General features: G+C 41.9%; 1 protein-coding gene across 2 annotated transcripts in view; it reads right to left on the bottom strand.

Annotated features, from left to right (window-relative positions):
- The window catches only part of PPEF1 (protein phosphatase with EF-hand domain 1), a 106,837-nt gene extending 86,031 nt beyond the window's left edge, over positions 1-20,806 (bottom strand). Inside the window, exons 1-4 of one of the 2 annotated variants that reach the window (XM_019755387.2) lie at positions 20,560-20,806; positions 19,998-20,079; positions 15,601-15,687; positions 287-453 (exon numbers count right to left, since the gene is read on the bottom strand). In XM_019755387.2, the coding sequence (XP_019610946.2) occupies positions 287-335 (49 nt within the window). In that variant the 5' untranslated portion in view covers positions 336-453; positions 15,601-15,687; positions 19,998-20,079; positions 20,560-20,806. Of the gene's footprint in view, positions 1-286; positions 454-13,381; positions 13,592-15,600; positions 15,688-19,997; positions 20,080-20,559 lie in introns of those variants that run through there. The other variant, XM_074323673.1, reaches the window with a different exon arrangement.
- Between the last annotated feature and the right edge of the window lie 791 nt (positions 20,807-21,597).

The raw sequence follows: 21,597 nt of genomic DNA, 5'->3' as shown, positions 1-21,597 counted from the left end.
AATTGAGATTTTATATTGGTACATTTCCAACTGAAATCAAATCAAACATAAAATATCTCTTTGATAATACTTTAAGATACATCATAAATTCAAACTTACATCTTCCTAAAGATAGTTTTCGATGTTATCCCAATATTTAGCCTTCAGTTTAATGGATGATGCCTTGTGCAAAATCACACAGGGCAGCTCCAGAACCAACCGTGTGAGTAAATGAGAAAGGAGGAGAGATATTCTGGCTCATTCTTCCCTTTTCCTTCAGGAAGACAGGCACATTCCTAGTACTCACCATTATCAGATTCCTTGGTTTTCGTTGAAGAGGAAGTGGCACAGCCCATTTCTTCTAAATTGCGTGTGTTCACAAAAGCTTCAACTTCTTATTTCAAGACAGTGTTTAGAATGTCTTCCTTTATGCTGTGAAGTGCCACTCCTAGCTGAGCCACTTAGTCAGAGATCCTGATGGGGAAGACACAGGAGGGAAGGAGGAAAGCACCCGTTAACAACAAGTTATCTGAGGGCTGCTCGGCAGGATTCATTTTATGCTTCTTCTCAACTGCTGTTCATCATGTGATGTGGAAAGTGATCAGACATAACATAATCCTGCTTTATTTTCCACAGCACAGCAGTAGCAATAGAGCAGCTATCGACTGCTTTTCTGCTACACATAAATTATAGTTTCCTCATGTCTCAGTCAGATAGAGGAATGTAGAAAATACAGCATTAAAAATGAAAAGGAAAATGGAAATGTAAGAGCGTACAATTTTCTAACTGACATCATTTAACTGTTTGGGTTTTCAACTCAAAATAATGAAATGTATCCGGGTTTTGAAAAACACAAGTGGAGACTGACTATGAGACAAAAACAACATATTTAGACAACTATGCCAAAATTCAAATTAAAGTGAGTCCTTTGACAATATTTCTCAAGATCAGTTGGGGCACTTGTTTTTAAGGAGGAAGGCCTGGAGCATCAAAAGGCATCAAAATCTGAGGGAGTGCCCTTTTTACAAAAGCGCTCCAGGTGTTTTTGAGACCCCTCCAAAACTACCCTCTGCTAGCTCACCAAGCCTTCCGATGAGCTAGATTAAACTGCTAAACTGATCTTCCACAATCACACCCAGGGAGTTCTCAACAAAATTTCTTTCCTCATCGCTTTTTTGGGTGTTTCTGAAGGGCACCAAAAATTTTGCCTTTGGGGATATTGACTGTTAAGCTGATTACTAAAAAATAAAAGACTCAGAATTTTTTGACCCTCCCCTCTTTCCGGCCTAAGAGATTGAGATAGAAAAAACCTGCTTCAGGAAGGAAACCTTAGCATAATAACCTTAGTATTAAGAAGATTCCAAGCAGAAGCCAGTTTACCAGACCCCTCCTGTGCCCCATTGTTTCTACGTTGCCTAGCAAAAATTTACCTACCCTGTGTTTTCCGCTCTTCCTCAACTACCTGTAAATTGCCTACTTCCTTTGAAATCTCAAATCCCCCACCCCCACCCCTTTCTCCTTTATCCAAAATGACATACATACTCCATTTTACCTCACTGTCTTTGGAATTTTCATGCTTATGTGAATTCCCCCACAGGCATGTATTAAAATTTGACTTTTCCTGTTAATCTGTCTTTGTTAATTATTAGCCCACCTAGAAGGATCTAGAAGGTGGGAGTAAAAGTAGTTTATACCCCCACATTTCCTTTGTTTTGCGATGCTCCAAACCAGCCTGATCTAATATAGTTGCATTTCTTCATAGGAACAAAGTCAGAGAACAACTGCCCTGTGACCCTACCGGGCATGTCTATTTTTCCATTAGCACTACACTAAAAGCTTCAAAATTTCAACTCATCTAAAGAAAGGGGAAAACTAAATGGGCAAAATGTTATGGAACTATTTTTAAAACAATAATAACCTTAATAAGCAGATATTCTGATCAGAGAGCTAAGCCTAATTCTTTTGTGTGTTGAGTTAATTAACCCTCCTAAACTTTGGGTTGTCAGTTTGGTAGGTATTTCTTACATACCTTTCTTATCTACATCTTGCATAAAAAAATGGTATAAGATCAGCTCCAAGGGCAAAACAAACCCTTGTGGCATTTCACTCCAAACCATTCTTCAGGGTTAGCACAGATCCATTACATTCACAACCCTTGGAGCATATTTGTGCAGGTAGGTGGTAAATTCACCCATCATAAATATCTTATTTATCTATGAGATTTCCTCAGAAATTTTGCTAAATATTTTATTTTATTTTTAAAGATTTTATTGGGGAAGGGGAACAGGACTTTATTGGGCAACAGTGTGTACTTCCAGGACTTTTTCCCAAGTCAAGTTGTTGTCCTTTCAATTGCAGCTCAGCTCAAGGTGCTGTGTTCAATTTTAGTTGCAGGGGGCGCTGCCCACCATCCCTTGCGGGACTCGAGGAATTGAATTGGCAACCTTGTGGTTGAGAGCCCACTGGCCCATGTGGGAATCGAACCGGCAGCCTCTGGAGCTCCAACCACCTGAGCCACAGGGCCAGCCCGCTAAATATTTTAATGAAATTCAGATACATACTTTGACACCCTGACATTCCAGGCTATCCCAGCAGCAGAAGAAGAAAAAGAAGAAAGGAGGGAAGAGAAGGAGGAAGAAAGGAAGGAAATCAGTTTGGCATGCTTTTTAGTAACAGAATTGTACAAGTTTAAAGGTGGGAGAGACCTTTAAAATTACCTAGGATTTATACAAAGTGCAAGGGAGTCAAGCAACTTGCCTAATGTCATGTAGACAAATTGGTTGTCAAACTTTGTTGCATATTAGCATCAACTGGGGAGCTTTTAAAACTCTCAATGCTCAGACAGCACCTCATTAAATCAGAATCTCTGGGGCCCCCTCCCCAGAGATTCTGATGTAATTGGTATTTGGTGGGGTTGGGCATCAGAGTTTTTTAAACTCCCTAGATGATTCTAATATGCTGCAAAGTTTGACAATCTCTAATAGAGATGTTTTAGCGAACCCATGATGACGACACCTAGTGAGCATCACATTTTCCTCTAAATGCTTTGACTCCATCTGTTTGGAGCAAAATTTTTCCCCAGGTCATGTCAGGCTTATAAGGCTGTGGCTTCTGGCATCTACTCTTTTCTCAACCTTGAAATTGAGACAGGTTAGTTAGCATGTGCTTAGGTAGACAGGGAGGTCCCTGGTGGAATAAACAAAAGGCAGCCACATCCTAAAACTCCAAATTTTGAAATCACTCCTTCACTCCAGGACATAATGTAACAAGGCCTTGAGGTTAATCATAAAATTCCTTTTGGCCTGACAAACGGAACAGATCTGATAGATAAGAGTGGGTTACTTTGCTAATTCCTGTAGGATGGGCAAGCAGAACAAACCTGGTAGACAAATTTCATTAGAAGGAGCCAGTTCCCTTCTTCAAACAGTTCCCTTCTCCAAACAGCTCCCCTTCCCCAAGCAGGCAAAGGAAGGTATAAAAGTAAGAGCTTTTGCCTCAGTCACGGGGCACCGCCATTTGGGACTCCCTCCTGCTCAGGAGCTGTGACCCTTTGCTTTCAATAAACTGTCCTCTTTTTAAAACTCTTTGCCTCTCCTGGTCCGTGTTTCCATTCTTCAGTCTCACAGACACAATCTCGGCACTCACTCACTCACTCCAAAGTCCCCTACATCATTTGGCGACTCACAGAGACATATTCCTCCTTCATTTGGGGGCTCGTCCGGGATTGAAGGAGAGGTAAATATTATCTGTGCTTTTCTACTTGCCTACCTTATGGGCCTTCATAATATTTGTCTCTTTGTCCTGTCACACAAACAGTAGGCCTCCATCAGCCATTTAAATGTGAAAAGCACAGCTGCTAGTCTCAAGTCTCAGAGGGCAGGTCTTGCAGAAGGGCTCTGGTTGATCCTCTCCTGCACTGAGCTGGAGGAATGTCGGCCACAGTCCAACTGCCTTCTCTCTTGGGTGGAGTGAAGTCCAAAGACAGTACGGTTGAGGTGAATGGCCCTTGGCAGCAATTGCGGATCCTGATGATGGCAACTCTATGGTGGGTCCCAAAGGAGCCTCTGGTCCCTTCCCAGCCCAAGTACCCATGAGGGTGCCAGCAGGATGACTCCTTGTCTCTGCTGTTCTTTCATCCTGTCACAGAAGTTTGGCCTAAATACTCATTGGAAGATGGGGAGACTTGGCCCTCTGAGGGAAGTATTAATTACAATACTATCATGCAGCTAGACCTGTTTTGCAGACAGGAGGGCAAATGGTCAGAAGTTACATATGTTTGGGCTTTTTTCTCCCTGAGCGACACCCAGATCTGTAAGAAACGTAGAGTTGACCCAGCTCTTTTGGCTGGGATCTCATGCTTCCCTCCTCCTAAGGAGACCCCTCCTAAAGGGACTCCTCCTGGGGAGACTCCTTCTAAGGAGACTCTCCCTAAGGAGACCCCTCTTAAAGAGACTCCTCCAAAGGAACGTCCAGCAGGATCCTCCTCTCCTGAGGAGGACCCTTCAACATACACCCATATCCTAATCCACCTATAAACAGGAATGCCTGAGGCTGAGGCAACTGAAGGAAAAAAGTGGGACTTTTAAAAACCAAGCCGCTGGGGCCGGCCTGGTGGCTCAGGCGGTTGGAGCTCTGTGCTCCTAACTCCGAAGGCTGCCGGTTCGATTCCCACATGGGCCAGCGGGCTCTCAACCACAAGGTTGCCAATTCAATTCCTCGAGTCCCGCAAGGGATGGTGGGCAGCGCCCACTGCAACTAAAATTGAACTTGGCACCTTGGCTGAGCTGCCTCCCAGACAGCTCAATTGGTTGGAGCGCGTCCTCTCAACCACAGGGTTGCCGGTTCGACTCCCGCAAGGGATGGTGGGCTGTGCCCCCAGCAACTAGCAACAGCAACTGGACCTGGAGCTGAGCTGCGCCCTCCACAACTAAGATTGAAAGGACAACAACTTGACTTGGAAAAAAGTCCTGGAAGTACACACTGTTGCCCAATAAAGTCCTGTTCCCCTTCCCCAGTTAAAAACAAAACAAAACAACAACAACAAACCAAGCAGCTAATTCTTAAGCCAGACCCCTTACTCTGCTGCTCTAAGACCTGCAGGGACCACCCACAGTGGGATTCATTATAAGGGAAATCACCTTTAGATTGGAGTCCCAGAGTACCAAAGTCATGTTATCTCTGTTACAGAATTTGTCAAGAAAATAGCTTAGATTAAATATCTAGGCATGTCAAAATAACAAAATGCTGAGGAATAACAAAATGCTGAGGTGTTAATTATTAGGTAGGTCTAAATTCACCTATTTCTATCTTCTTGTCACAAGAATGTTAAGAGAGAAATTAAGATCTGTTAATAAATATATCCTATATTTTATTACAAAAGCCTATGCTTTTAAAGGTTGCCAAATATATTCCTGGATTTGCCAGTGGAAGTCTCATTGCTTGCTTTTAGTTGTCAGTAAAAACTAAGGTTCTGAAGGTTATGGATTCTAACGTGGAAGAAAATGGTGTGTGTTTTCAAGGATGGTACAAGGCATGGAAATACGTTTTTGAAGATACTGAAAGAAAACAGTTTGTCCTAAAGATGGTTATTTCTAAATGAGTGAAAAGAGACAAACTAAGAGGGACTGGGAAAGTTGTAGGTTTGTGAGAAGTTTTGAGAGTTTTATATATGGTTAAGATAAATGCAATTAACTAAATACATTTAAATCTCAAAAGTAAGCTGGTACAAAATAAAAGTTAAGTTTTCTCTCTCTACTAAGATAAAGTTTGTTAGACTATTGGTCTGCTACTGGCATTATGAAAAAGTTTTCTACCTAAAAAAAACAAAGATTATATACGTCACCAAAATAATTTTCTATGTTTCATATTTTCATAATCAGGTCCTTGGTTACTCAAAAATTAAATCTAAAAACTAAGTTTTACTAATAGTTAAGTAAACTTTTACACTGTAGAACTGCTAGAGTTCATGTGCTTTCCTCAGTGTCAGCTATAGGCCCATATAAGGAAGCTTAGCCTAATGTTGTTCCCTAACTGGCAGGGAATTCTAATCGTTCTGACCCACTGTTACATCCCTGATTAAGAGGCTCAGATCCTAGAGAAGGCCAGGCATTTGTTTCAATGTCTTTAACAACCAGGACAGAAAAACGAGGAATAAAGGAACAGTGAGACCAGAGCATAAGACCAGAGATAGGCCAGACTTTTGGCCACAGTTATAGACAACCCAGGACTAAAGCCACCTCAAGACACCCCAAAAGGCCCAGAGAGAAAGCGCTGGATAAAGAGCTTGCTTTGGATGTGGAAGCCCAGACCACTGGAATGAGTGTCTTAGTCCTCCAAAACAGCCGTGCCCCCTGTACAGACTTGAGAGTACCCCTTGTTCTGAAGGGAGCAAGGACCAACACCCTCCCCAAAAATGGCTGTCATCACTGTTGGGCCTTAAGTTCCCGGTGGCTCCCAAGCTGTTCTCATCACAGGGGGTAAAACTGCGGGTGACCCTGATGTGGCAGGTAAGCCTATTAATTTCCTAATAGATATAGAAGCCATTTATTCTGGCTCAACTACTTACTTACTCTGGACCTTTTTCCTCTAAAAACTGTTTGGTTGTAAAGATAAAGACAGCCCCCAGATTTGGGCTCATTTTACTCAGCCTGTTTCTTATCATTGGTCTATACCTTAAAGAAAATGTAAAATAAACAAATTAAACTTAAAAAGGACTCTAGAACTATTTAAATAAGGAACTAGACCTTGTGGCACGCGGCTGGCCAGCTTGCCTCAGGACCATAGCTACAGCTGCCCTCCTAGTTCCCAAAGCCACCAAGCTCACAGTGGGACAAGACTTAACCGTTTTTCAACCCACACCACATTCAAGGGCTTTTAGATGCTGATAAGAGTCAGAGGCTCACTGATAGCCGCCTCCTGCAGCATCAGGCCCTCTTGTTAAAAGGTCTTGTTATCCAAATACAGACCGGCTCCATCCTTAATCCTGCCATGTTCCTGCCAGAGACAGAAAAAGAATTAACTGCCAGTAAGTTTTAATACAAACATATGCTGCCAGAACACATTTACAAGAAACACCCCTAGACAACCTAGATTGGACGCTCCTCACTGATGAGAGCTCTTTTATAAAAAATAACATACAGAAGGTTAGATATACTGTAGTTACTCTACATAATATCTTTAAAAAATACAAACCTTCCCTCTGTAGCCAGCACACAACTAGCTGAGCTAATGGCTCTCACCCAAATACTAGAAAGTTTCACTGGCTACTCCAACCAGTGCTTTAATCTACCTTACTGGCTATCCATGCCATAAGACAAGAGTTAGGACAGGTCAGAGAAATAGTTCTCAAACAGAGCTGCCATAGATTATCTACGTCTCAAACACAATCAAGGATATACAAAGTTTAAAGGGTTATGCTGTTCCAATCTCTCTGATAATTCACAGTTAATTAAAGATAAAGTTCAACAAATCCATAATATAGTTTCCAATATTAAACTGAAAACAAGATTCTTTGCCTTCCTTATTTCCTGGCTTCCCAGTTTAGCAGGACTTAAGGAAACTTTTCTCATTTCTCTTTGATCCATTATTATAGGTATTACCTACAATGCGTCTCAGCTTACAGACTGCCCACTGGTTAGCTACGATGGCCTACAGGACAACAACATCCTCATCTGGGCTTGTTTATCTACCGGGGACCCTTAGATAGACCTCTGGACAAGCCCTAGCTGCCGGTCTCTCCCTACTAAGCCCCTCCTCGGCCTGAAGTAGCCAGAGCGTCCTCGCCCCTACTCCCTAACAGCAGTTAGGGTTCCGTCTTCAGGGGGATTAATACAGGATAGTTAGCATGTCCCTAGGTAGACAGGGAGGTCCCTGGTGGAATAAACAAAAGGCAGCCATATCCTAAAACTTCAGGTTTTCAAATCACTCCTTCGCTCCAGGAGTTGAGGTTAATCATAAAATTCCTTCTGGCCTGACAAACGGAGCTGATCTGATAGATAAGAGTGGGTTACTTTGCTAATTCCTTCAGGATGGGCAAGCAGAACAAACCTGGTAGATGAATGTCATTAGAAGGAGCCAGTTCCCTTCTTCAAACAGCTCCCCTTCCCCAAACAGGCAAGGGAAGGTATAAAGGTAAGAGCTTTTGCCTCAGTCACGGGGCACCCCCATTCGGGACCCCCTCTCGCTCGGGAGCTCGGACCCTTTGCTTTCAATAAACTATCCTCTTTTTAAAATTATTTGCCTCTCCTGGGTTCGTGTTTCCATTCTTCAGTCTCACGAGACACAATCCCGGCACTCACTCACTCCGAAGTCCCCTGCTTCATTTGAGGACTCACAGAGACATATTCCTCCTTCAAAATTGGGGCACCATTTATATATCGCCTGCCCTCTCTCCATACTCAGAAATTTCTCCAAGGGTATCAGCAGTGTCTATGAGAACACCTCAGCTGGGGTTTCATCAGCCTCTGAAGTACTTCATCTGGATCCTCTGGCCTTCTCCCAGTGCCTAGATTCATGGTCTCCAACATGAGTCTCTCAAGACTTACCAGAGGAGAGTATTCAAAAAAGCAGACTCCCAGGCTCTACTGCCAGTACTGGATTGCGGGGGGTGGGGGGGAGATCTATAATTAAAATGAACCCTTCAGAGGACTTTGAGAAACACTGCTCTCTATATTTTCCTTGGGCCTCACTTCCATATTTATGCTTTTTTTCTACCCCTTTGTATGAATACGTAAGAGTTGGGCATTGAGTAGGCAACAAACTAGTTCAATGATAGTGTAAGGGAGAAATTTGGGAATCAATACGTAATTAGACTTACTTTGCAGTCTGACTCATCGCATAGCCCCCTATGTAGCCATTTGTAGTCAGACCTAGCTAGTTTGCAGTTAGATCTGCCCTGATATTCAGCTGCTTCCTCTTTGTTTCTCCCCTCACTGATTAACGAAAGAACTCTGTTCTGTTCCCTTTCTCAAGGCTACCCGTACCTCGTTAATCCATTTAATCAACAGAATCCTAACCTGAAGGGCAATTTCTTAATCCTCAGGCGCCCGGAATCCGATTTGAAAGCCCCAGGCCGCGGTGGCCAGTCCCAGCCCGGAGTCCAGGAGTCCAGAGATAACATTATCTTAAACCAGACCAGACCCCAGGAAGGATGGCCGCCCTCGGACCTGCCTGACCCTCAGACCTGCCTGACCCACTCCCCCTTTCTTTTGTTCTTCTTGTGTCCCTATAGGATCTTCTGCCCCGTCTAGGAACGGGAAGGTGGCCTTTGGACAGGAGTCACCATCCTCCCAGATGCCGGCATTCAGAAGAAACCTGCTTTTCTTTCCACCAACCTGTCTCTCGGTTTTTAACTTTTGCCAAGAGGCAGGACCTTAGCACGGTATCAATCGGAAGTGATATATATCAATCTCAATTTTTCCCCCAGAAAAATCCATAAATAAAGCAATATCTTTCCAAAGGCATTTGGTTCTCAGCTACCTCTCAGTTAATTCATTACACAACAAACGAAAGTCCATGTATAAGATTCACTAAGAAGCAAAAAGCAGCAGACGACAGTATATGTGTGTGCTACACTGTAAGCTCCCTGGAGATCTTTCTTTCTAAACACTCCTTGAATCTCTGGCACCTACGCAGTGCCTTTCACATAGCAGGTGTTTGATAAACGCTAAATGAATGAATAAAGGGATGGATGTTTCTAAACCAGAGTCCTTTAAAAATTAATAACTAAAAATCATTATTAGTCTGTCATTTTGTGCACAGATGCAGGCTATTTGATTATAAACCTTTTATTAAACCAGAAAATGAGTAGCACTTATACATCCATTTTTAAAGAAAATTTTAAAATCATGCTGGAAAGAAATGAGAATTATTCTAGTGTTCTTTGGTTTTTAGAAAAAATAATTTGCTATTAGAACTTTTACATTGTTAAATAATAACAATTAAGCAAGTTATTTCTAAACTGTTTTTCTCCCTCAGGTAACACGTTTTAAAAAAAGGAAAAAGAAGAGTGTCAACATATTTTAATTCTCACCAAAACAAAAGCTGGTTGAGGTCAGGTGCCGCTTAACTACTCCCACACACTGCCCAACCTAGACTGTAATCACCCATTTAAAGGCAGAGGGGGAAGCAAGTTTTTAAACAGTGTATGTGCCTTTGAGGATATCTTTGGCTGGCTGCAAAACTGATAAACATGATTTGGGGATTTTCCCTCATTTGGGAAAACCTAAATTTCTTCCATTTCCTGCCCTCTGTCAGCATTAGAAAAGCATCTAGTGTGCTAAAGAAGTCTCTGAAGAAATGGTTCCCTGGGGCCTGAAGGGAGCGGTCAGGCTCCCGAGGTGGGGAGCTTCTGCAGCAGTCACAAACAGCCAAGGATGCCACCGTCAGTGCCATGAACCACTGAAAAGGTGGTTCTTGTCAATAAAAGCTTGAAACTTGCCCAGAGCTGCTGCCCCTACCAACATATACATATGTATATATTGAGGATGGTTTCAAAGCATAAACATAAAATAGTGACTCAGGCCTGACACTCATAATTTGCAAAAGGAAAGTTTTCTAAGGCTTCTGCTAAAAGGTATCTAGTGTGTGCGTGTGTGTGTGTGTGTGTGTGTGTGTGTGTGGTGAGGGGGGAGAACTGGAGGGTGGAACTGTTTGATGTTGTTCTTTTCATCCTAACCACTTCATTTCCCAAGGTGCAAATACAAGCAAAGAACAAAAGATAGTCCTTGGAGCCAAGCTAACCTCGGCGCCCAAACACCCTCCAAGTGCAGCCCAGTCCAGTCTCCCCAAGTTGTTCTTATTCAGTCTATATTTTATTTCAAAGTGCATCTCTACTGAACTCCCACACCTTGGCTCAGCCACCTTGACCTTGATTCTATCTCTGGCATTCTAGATGTGAATTGGGTGGTTTCCCATGCTAGAAACTCAGCTTTCCTAGAGCAAACTCAGCTTTTGTGAGGCATTCTTACTCTAGCTCTGGCCCTAAGGAACCCAAATCTAGCACCCATAGTCAATCAACTACCACCACTGCCCCCAAAGTGGGAATTAGGTAGGAAGGTCTGATTCTGCCCCCTTGGACTGCGTAGACACGAGCAAGAAGGACAGATACCTCTTCAGGCTCACACTGCTGCATTACCTTTGGTATTCATCAAAACAGGGATTCCATAGCCTGATATCTGTGGCCTAAATATAACTAAGCGGCAGAGTGGGGTAAAGGAGTCCCGGGCAGACCATGCTAGAGAGGCTATTTCCACCACCACCATTCCACTAAAACACTGTAGCATTTGCTTATGTCTGGGGTCCTAAATGAACAAGGGGAGATCTGTAACACTGAGCTGGTGATTCTTTCTGGGTCTCATTAGATGAAAAGATAGGAAAAGGGAGGAAACTGACCACCAGAAGGTGTCTGAGGGGATCTGTTGTTGTATCAGACAGGATTGTAATCAGGAGGCAGCATGGCCTGGTGCCAGGTTTTCCAAAGTGTGTTTATGGAAGACTAGTTGTATGTGGTTTATAATTCTCGGAATAAGGCAAGAAAGGTCCCACCAGCAAATAAGTTTAGGAGAAGTAGGATTACACAAGATTCTTTACTGCAGGACTCCTCTGAGCGTGCAATACACTGTGAATCTCTACGAAAGAGCTATAGTGTCTACTGTTTCCCAAACAGCCTAGCAGGGGACCCTTTTGAGGGAAAGCATCTCAAAAACATCTATTGTCTTAACTGCCTAACGCTGGCCCAGTGGAGTCTGGGGTTCAGAAGTCAGACAAACCAGTTGAAATGCTTCTCAGCTAGTTACTAATTCCTCTGTACCTCAGTTTTCTCATAAGGAATTATGGATAATAACACATATCTTACAGACTTGTACTGAGGAATAATGAGGAGCTCAGCAGTGGAAAAAGCCACCTTGAACAAAGAGTAATTCTTCTTAGCTGATGAGGTAGGAGGGGCTGTGCATGGGTGGGTACCCCCTGTGGCAGAGTATTGAAATGAAACTTGTGTTTACTCAAATTTTCCTTCGGAATGCACTGTCTGGGACCTTCCAGAGACTACATCCTTTGGGTGTCTACAGGTTGTGGGATAATTGTAGATCCACAAGAAATGGGCTCTTTCCCCTGAGAGCACTAAGATCTGAAAGAATACTAACGTGTTTCCCCGAAAATAAGACTTAACCGGAGGACCATCAGCTCAAATGCATCGTTTGGAGCAAAAATTAATATAAGACCCGGTCTTTAATATAATATAATATAATACCGGGTATAATATAATATAATATAAGACCAGGTCTTATATAATATAATATAATATAATATAATATAATATAATATAATATAATATAATATAGTATAGTATAGTATAGTATAGTATAATATAATATAATATAATATAATATAATATAATATAATAAATACCGGGTATAATATAATACAGTATAATGTAATACAATATAATGCCGGGTCTTATATAATATATATAATATAATATAATACCGGGTCTTTAATATAATATAATATAATACCAGGTCTTACATTAATTTTTGTTCCAAAAGATGCATTAGAACTGATGGTATGGCTAGGTCTTATTTTGGGGGAAACACGGTATACCAGTAATAATAATAGTGAAAATCACCATTACTTACGTTTTAAGGGACTACTATTTACCCAGCACAGTGCATGCTTTCTATTTGTATTATTCCACTTAATCTTCACAGCAGCCTTCAAAGTGGTATCATCACTCCCATATTACAGATCAAGAAACTGAGACTCAGAAATAAAATACCGTACTCCGTAGCACAGCTGATTAGTGGCAGAACCGAAGACCCACTCTGTTTAATCATTAAAGAACAAAAAGGTCTGTCTGCTAAAAGGTTAGCTGTGCGTTGGTTTCAGGATCCAATCTGGTCAATGTGTGTAAGCACTAAATCATTAAAAAGAATTCTTGAACATTGCAGGGAATTGTTTCCCTTTCTTAGATAGATGGAAACCCTGTGGTCCTCTGCGATAGATCACAAGAGGCCAAGGGAGCTAACGGAAGATTTCTGAACATGAAGTTGTACAGCAAGGTTTGGGGAATACCCCATAAAGGGCCTAGAAGAGTTTCTCAAAGTATCTCTTCCCTAATTTTGTAGTTCTCACCAAAGTGACTACAGAGTTTTTCCAAATATCACATTCATTTTAAACAGACCACAACCCTTCAGGTTGCAAAGTCATCTGTACACCTTTTTAAGATGATGGATGGTAAGTGATCTGCAATCAGCATCTTTCAGAAAAATCATTCTGAGAAATTGCATAGCAATAAAATAAACTCCAAAGAGTGTGCGTTCCCTGTTCTGTTGCTACACAATATATGTTTTATAATGTAGACTTCTGCTTCCCCAAAATACCTAAGAACAAATAAACATATTACCTGTTTCTTTTGCTCAGCCAGTGCAGAGATTTTCCTCACCCCAGATGTTTTAAGAGAAATGAAAATGAGAAAAAACCTTCTCTATGAGGAATGCAAAGGTCTGAAAGAGGTAGAATTCCAGCTCTCTCTGGAGCACCCCCCTCCATACACACACTCACTCCACACATCTTGCATCTCTGCAGCTCCCTGCAGGGCGAGCTCCAGCTTAAATAAATCAAGAAATAAACACAGACCTGCGCACGCAAAGAAATAATTTGAACAGGCCACGGCTGCTTTGCCTTTCAGCCTGGAAGGCAAGCCCAGAGCCTCAGATCTGGGAGAGGCTGAGCTGGCGAGGCGGGTGGGGGTGGGGGTGGGGGCTGCAGCTGTCTGCCCCAACCCTGCCCTGCCTGTTCCGGGCTAAGAGATAAAGGGATGTGCTCCAGTAATGGGCTGCGGTCACATGACTGCTTCCAAGGGGACCAGGCTCTGTACAGGCTGGACCGGGCCGCTGTTTGCATAAATAATCTGCATCAGTACAAAATATAACAGAGTTTTGGTAAAGATGGGCAAAAAAGCATTCAATGGCTGACTCTTTAGGTCAACCAAGGATGATTTTTAGGAAACATTATAGTAACCTGGGTACAATTAAGAGAAGGAAGTAGAACACTAAACATTCCTCCCTAGGACTTGAGAAGGCTTGGGTTTAAGGGAGCAGCCACTGGGTGCTGGGCTACAAATTTATTTATATGACATTTTTATTCCTCTAGCTACTCAATTAGTTGCTTGATGGAGAACCCATCTGTGAAAGGGAGACTCACCTACTTCCATCAGCAGGAAGGAAAAAGAAAGTTGACCTGAAATGTTGCTAAGTTTAAGAAAGAAAAAGAGGAAGACACTGGAAAAATCGAAGTGCCAATATCAGAGCTGGATGCCACCAGCCACAGTTCTGCTGTCTTATGAGACAATCCAGGGGTTATCTTGTTCCCAGAGTCTCACACTGACTGCAGCTGCACTGACAGCAATTTTCCACCCAAACTCTTCCTAGCTGCTTATACAACATACGGCCTTAGGCAACGAGAGCTAGAATTTCAAGGACTCCAGCCATAATCATTTCATAACCCCACCCAAACTGCTCTTTAGCCAATTCCTTTCTGCAATTGAGGGCCACAGGAGATCCAGTAAAATAGTTACCTAGCTTGCTATTTAATCTAATGGAGTCACTTAAAAATAACTGGAAAGGCAACTCTGGGCTTCTCTACTCCTATTAGCATATTAAATATTATCAGAGGTCCTCATTATGAGACAATGCAACCGTACAGGTTTCCATGGCAGGGAATCCAAGACTAGGACCTGACAAGGCTGCCACACACATTGTAAATGATAGCATAATTACCCAGGCTCCCGAAAAACAGTGGACAATGTCACAATATGGCTGCATTTCCAGCCAAATGTCTATTCAATCTACAATGGTTAGATGATGGCTATGTCTAGATACAGTGGTTCAAATGTCACCTCCTCTGTGTGACGCCTTTCCTGAATCACCAAAGGGGAGTTAGTCACTCTGTCTTCTGGCACTCAAAGCCATGTGTGTGTCCAATTACAGAACTTCCCAAAGGGCACTATAATTTGTCCTTTTACATGTGCAATCCTGAAGGGAAAGGATCCGTTTCATTCTTCTCGGCAGTCCTAGCACCAAATTCATAAGAGGTACTCACCAAATATTTGTTTAATCACAGAAAGAAAGAAGAGGAGAGAATGAACTCATGGTTTAGGTAGTTATTTTAATGGCCAGATTCTGGATCATGAATTGGATTGCCTGTGCCCTTTATGTGATTTGTCTAAAATTTAGAATCTGCTTAAAATGAAGAACACCATATTTTTCCATTGTACAAACAATACTAAAATGCTCCTTTGAGTACCACAGAGAGTCCTATAGCCAGCCTCCAATTGTTAAATGAATCAGCACTGATGTATGTGAATAAATCACAATAATGATAGTAACATTTACTGAGCACTTACTGTGTTCTAGGCAGTTGTTAATTTTACATGTGTTAATCTTATTTAGTCCACACACCATCCTATGAGGTATATACTATTATTATCCCCATTTAAGCATTAGGAACTATATAGCCCAAGGTCAAACAGTAAATGAGGGGCAGAGCTGGGATTTGAACCCAGGCACTTTGATTTTAGAACCCCTACTTATAACCATTACACAATACTGCCTCAGTCAGCACCTCGTATGTTTGCAAAATGATGGTTCCAGCCTCTACTCAGATGTTTTCTGGCTTTCTTCCAGCTGAGCAAGAATGTGTCCTCTTAGCCTGAAAAAACGGAAAAAAATAATGGGCAAAGTAATGTTAACGGTTCCAAATTCACTCATTAACAGAATTATACCCGTAGTAGTCAAGGTTGGTCAATTTATCTCGCAATGGAGACATCACCATATGAAAATAGCCAATGTTAAAGATGAGAGCTCAATATCCCCCATCCCCCAGCCAGAAAAAGCCATAGCAAACCAAATCATCCTTAACTAAGATACCTTGTGCTTTTCTATTCAATTCAATATATTTTTATTGAGCACCCCCTATGTGGTAGGCACTGTGCTATCAGAAATTATAATAAAAAGAAAAATTAAAATCTGTCCCCCCTATTGGAATATAAGCTCCAGGTACCTAAAACAGTGCCAGGCACATAATAGGTATTTATTACATGAATAAATGAAAGCATGAAAATCTCTAACAGGACAGAAAGGAGGCACAGAAGAAAAGCCCCATCCTACAAAGGGGGATGAGGGAAGGCCTTCTAGAAATGATGCCCAGGCTGAGACCTGATGATTGAGCAGCCAGAAGAAACGAGGTGAAGGAGAGAAGAGGGTGTTCTTGTAGACAGGTATATTTCCCAGTACTTAACGAGAATGTGAAATGGGAGAAGTGAAGTAAAAATCAGAATGAATTGTGGTCCTAATTATAATGCTGCAATTAGACTTTTGAGTGGGTAGAGAAAAGTGCCCGTCTGCTCTGATTGAAAAACGGTGGCTTCTTCACCTCTGCAGGCTAGACTTACTCTTTCTTAGCTGTCTTGGCTGTTTCTCCTTCCTTTCTCAGTTCCCCACTCCCTTACTGGGTTTGCCTTCACTTTCCAAATAAACTTCTTGCTCTCAAATGCTTGTCTAAGGGTCTGCTTCTGAGGGAACCCAAACCAGGACCTCGGTTAGTCTACCGTAGTAGCAAACAGTGGAAAGATAGATGGGACAGAGAAAGCTGGTTACCTCACAAGGGAGAAATTGGCATTGCGGGCAAACCTGTGCTATATCACAAGCTTCCTGGAGCTGGCCACAGTTCCATTTGCTACCAAGGAAAAGTAATTCTAGTTGGCAGCTCCTATCATTGATCATGACACATGCTGGGAAATATGCTAGAATCTAGGCAAAGCAGTTGGGTTTGGGAGTAGACTGAGAAAATGACGATGTATGTAGATCTGTTTGGTAGTGAGTACTTAAGGTGTCTGTCCACTTTTGGTCCCTGAAACCTCAATGCCCAATAGCACCAGAGGGAGGTAGCTTGGACGGGGCTGGCCTCTCAGCTAGCCTTCTGGTGCTGGGGCCAGTGGTAAGCAAAACACAACACTAAGTAACACAAGGACTTTGAAAAGTAAATAGCAGAAGGGGATTGAGAAAATCAGAGTTTAAAGTACCACCAAAACTGGTGGTGAGTTAACTATTTTTTTCCCTTCCAGTTTCCCCAGACTGGATTTCAGGAAGCAGAAATTCAAATTAAAATCACAATGAGGTAACACTGCACATCTATTAGAATGGTTTAAAAAAATAAAAAAATAGAAATAAATTAAAAAAAAAAAAAAAACACTAATAATACCCAGTGCTGGCTATGATGTAGAGCAACCAGAATGCTCATACTTTGCTGGTGGGAATGCAAAATGATACCGCCATTCTGAAAAATAGTTTGGTAGTTTCTTATAAAGTTAATGATACACTTACCCTATGACACAGCGATCTTACTCCTGGGTATTTACTCTAAAAAAATGAAAACTTATAGTCACACAAAAACCTATATATACAGGTTCATCTGGTCAAATACTGAAAACAGCCACATGTCCTTCAATAAGTGAATGGATGCACAAACTGTGGGACATTCATGCGAATAGAATACTACTTAGCAATAAAAAGGAACAAACTACTGATACAGACAACTTGGATGAATCTCAAAGGCATTATGAGTGAAAGAAGGCTGGCATAAAAGGTTGCATACATTTATATGAGATTTTCAAAAAAGCAAAACTGTAGGGGAGGAAAACTGATCAGTGGGTGCCAGGATTGATGGGTTGGGAAGGGTGAGACTGCAAAAGGAGAGCAGAGGGAGTTTGGGGAGGTGATATTCTGTATCCTAATTATGGTGGAGGTTACACTCATCTACCCATGTGTCCAAATTCACAGAACTATACAAGTCAATTTTACCGTATATTAATTTAAACATAATTTTTTTAAAAACAGCTTCACAGAGCTGGCTCTGGTTTAGTGCCTCTGGGCTGACTTTGACCACCAAGGGCCTTCCTAAATCACAGCCAGAAGCAGTGTCTGCTGCTGTAAACGACAAGCACTAAGGAAAACACTTGTCCTTCCCTCTGACTTGACTTTCAGCTCTCTATCCATGGGCAAAACTCAAAGAACAGAGCTTCCAGTCAGAAAATACACCCCATCCATTCTTTACTTAAGAGATACTTACTGAGCATGCTCCGGCTAGGAGGCAGGGATACAAAGATGAATGAACTTGATTCATTTCCCTATCAGGTGCACACTGTAATGCGGGACCTGGGCCTGTCCACAAATAATTTCAGAGCAAGAGGTATAGGTCCAGAGATGCCATGTACTATTGGAGTCCAGAAGTATATCAGCTCGGCCAGGGCAAGTCAGGAAAGGTTTCATAGAGGATAAAAGGTGGGGAAAGGCATTCCAGAGAACATGGGAGCACGTTATATTTGAGTAATGTTTCCTGAGACTGGGGGATAAAGGGTGTATAGAGAGGAGGGTGGGGACAGGAACCTGGGGAGACAGGTTGGTGCCAACTGTGATCTTTCTTGTAAATCATATCAAAGAATTCAGACTTTAACCCGTCAGTAGGGGATTGCAATTTCAAATGCTTACATGGTTCGGGGCAAATGATAAAAATGAATAAATCTGCCTGGGTGGAAATGATGGGACATTTTAGAGAGTTTGTGTCTAAATGAGGCAGCTGCTACTTACTGGTAGCTCCCTCTTAGGCTGCCATCCAGAAATCCTGGCCCAGTGTTGCCCAATGTAATTTTTCAAGAGAAGATGAACATATTTTTCTGTAAGATCTTCCTTTTTAAATGTGAATATGAGTCTATTTTTGCAAATTTAAGATGCTGTCAATCAAAAGGTGCATTATTTGATGTACAAATAAGAAAAAAGCCACCCATCAAACTATGACACTCCATCAACTTTAAGACATTCCAATTTCAGAGTTGCTAAAATGTGAAAAAATGTGCATCTTAGAATCAATGATATACAGTAAGTCTCATTTTCTCAAAACACTGTATGGACTCCATGGATTCAGCATGAGGCTGTCAGATTGCAAACTCCGTTTGGGTGAAGGGGAGCCCGAGAGCAATCTGATTCGATTCAAGCTTTAGGAAGATCACGCTGAGGGTCAGATGGTGAACTGGGAAAAAGCCAGCCATAGGAAGACCAATGACAAAGTTCCTGCCACAATCCAGGAGATAGATATAAGGGCAGAATTAAAGCCCTGACAGTGGGGATGGAGAGAAGGGGCCGAATGTGAAAACCTTTTAGGTAATAAACCCCACAGGTCCCAGCTGGATATGGGGAGCAAGACAGATGGCGGCACCAAGAATGATTCCAAGGTTTCTAGTTTGGAATAATAGACGGATTCATCACTTATTTAACACTACTTACTGGGTGTCTACCACCCCTTACTGGGTTCTAGGGGTATAATAGTGGACATGGTCCCTGCCCTCTTGCAATTTACAGTCTGGTAGATGATGCCATTAATTGCAGAAGAGTATTAATTAGGTACAGGGTTAGGACACCAAGCGGGGAAAAGTGTGTTTATGGTGCAGAAAAATGACGAGCTGAAATGTCGCATAGGCTGTAGAAGCCTGAGCTTAAAGCCCAGGAAATAAATCAAGTCTGCAGATTCTGATTAAAGAGGTCATAGTGTACTGATAACAGCTGAAGTGATTAGAGAAGATAAAACAGCCAGGGAGAGCTTGTAGAGTAAGGAGGTAACAGGGCAAAAGCAGAGCCCTGGGGAATAGAGACATTTAAAGGGAACGAGGAGGAGGAAAGCACGAACAAAGAGACTAAAAAGGAGAAATCTGGAAAGGAAGAGGCCCAGGACAGAGGGGCGTCTGTAAACCAAGAAAGATAGGTATTATCACATAATCTAATATACCTTCTTCATCTATAATTACTGCATAGAAGTAATTTACCTTGGCAATATACAATTTAGATTTTCAGAGTTATGGGTATTTTACATGAATTCCAAATCCACTTATCAGAACTGCTTCTTAATTTGAAAGTTGTGATATTTTTAAATATTGTCACAATCTGTTCCTTAAGCTTGTATGTGCTTACGTTTTGCGTGTATCTCAGTTTGACATCCAGCATGAGCCGATGGTAGAACAATGGTAATTCCTTCTGCAGGAGCTGTAATATGCTATTCCAAGACAAAAGTAAAACAAGATTGTACATTCATGCAACTCCCTCTCACATCAAAACACTGGGAATTGGGCAACACTGATCTAGGCAAGACCACCATGAGGTTCTTGGCCCAGACCTCAGAAACAGGTGAGCCTATTATGTGGCAAGATACTCTGGTCCTTTGGACTTGTTCAGAAAGACCCTTCATTTTACAGGAGAGGTAACTAGACCCAGAGAGGTCAAGTGACTCCCCCACATCACAGCCTTATGATTTGGGGGCCAGTACTCTTTCCATTACATCAAGGTGACCCAATTCCATCCGATAAAGATAGCTCCAGCATAATATATATTACAGTATGATTAACTTCATACACAAAATATAAAGTCCACAAGAGTTGGCCAAACAACTAAACAGAGGAAGAAGGTTAACATTCAAACATACAGTTCCATGCCTACCCAGATTTCATTCAATTTGTCTTCTTTTAAGAGTGCTTACCCTGCCAAGTTTTGCCAGATTCACAAAGGCTCAAGGAAAATAGACTCCTAGATCTTCACTTTGCTGGTTTCTGAATCTTTCTGCCAAACTTCAGGCTCAGGACACATTCATCCTCATGCTGACAGGTCTTACTTGAAGAGGATTCCTCAGCCTCTGCTGGTATCTTCCAGAGGTAGAGTCTACAATGATTGTTTAATAATAGGTTGCCCTGGCAACCCCACGATGTCATATGCAGCTATGACAGCACCTGCCAACTGAATGTGAGCAACAGAAACTGCATGTGAGAACCACTTCCTGCTTATTAGAAAGGCAGGGTCCAGGTTCTTCAAGCTTTCTTTTTCTCCCCGCTGCCTCCCTGCCAACAAGTTTTGTATCCATTAACATAGAAAACAAAGAACAGTTGGTTTCTTGGAGGGATGTTAAAATTATTAGCTAAAATAAGGTCTAGGAAAGATCCATGGCTTTCTTTTTAAAACCCTTCCTACTACTGCCTCAGATGACTAAAGCAAGGCCTTTGGAAGAGTTTTTAGAGAGTTTTTTTTAAAAGCACTTATTCTTGTCCTGGTTTCATTCATATATTCATTCAACAAGTATTTGTTGAGTGTCTATTGTGTGCCAGGCTTTGTTCTAGACCCTGATACACCAGTTAACAAAACTGACAAGGTCCCTTCCCTCATGAAGTTTATAGCCTAGTGGGGAAAGTAAGCAATAATCAAATCATCATAAAAATAAACGTAAAATTGCAAAGTACATGTATCATGAGAGTGAGTCAGGAGGTCAAGCAAAAAGGCTTCTCTGAGGAAGTAACCTTTGAACTGACATCTGAAAGAACACATTAATCAGGTGAAGGTGTTGACAGAGGGATGGGGTCAAGCATAAACTTCCATTGAGGCTAAGTGACCTAGAGTAGATAGGTGGAGTCCATGATCTGAGCACTTTCAAAGGAGAATCTAGGGCTTAATACATACGAAGTGTGATCAAAAAATACGGTGAATGTTTAAATTTTAAACATTTATTACAGTAAAAAACACATTGTCA

This window comes from Rhinolophus sinicus, chromosome X, assembly GCF_036562045.2.
Source record: "Rhinolophus sinicus isolate RSC01 chromosome X, ASM3656204v1, whole genome shotgun sequence".
In the NCBI taxonomy this organism is placed as follows: Eukaryota; Metazoa; Chordata; class Mammalia; order Chiroptera; family Rhinolophidae; genus Rhinolophus; species Rhinolophus sinicus.
Note: the sequence above shows the minus strand (reverse complement) of the source record. Positions and strands in the feature narration are given on the sequence as shown.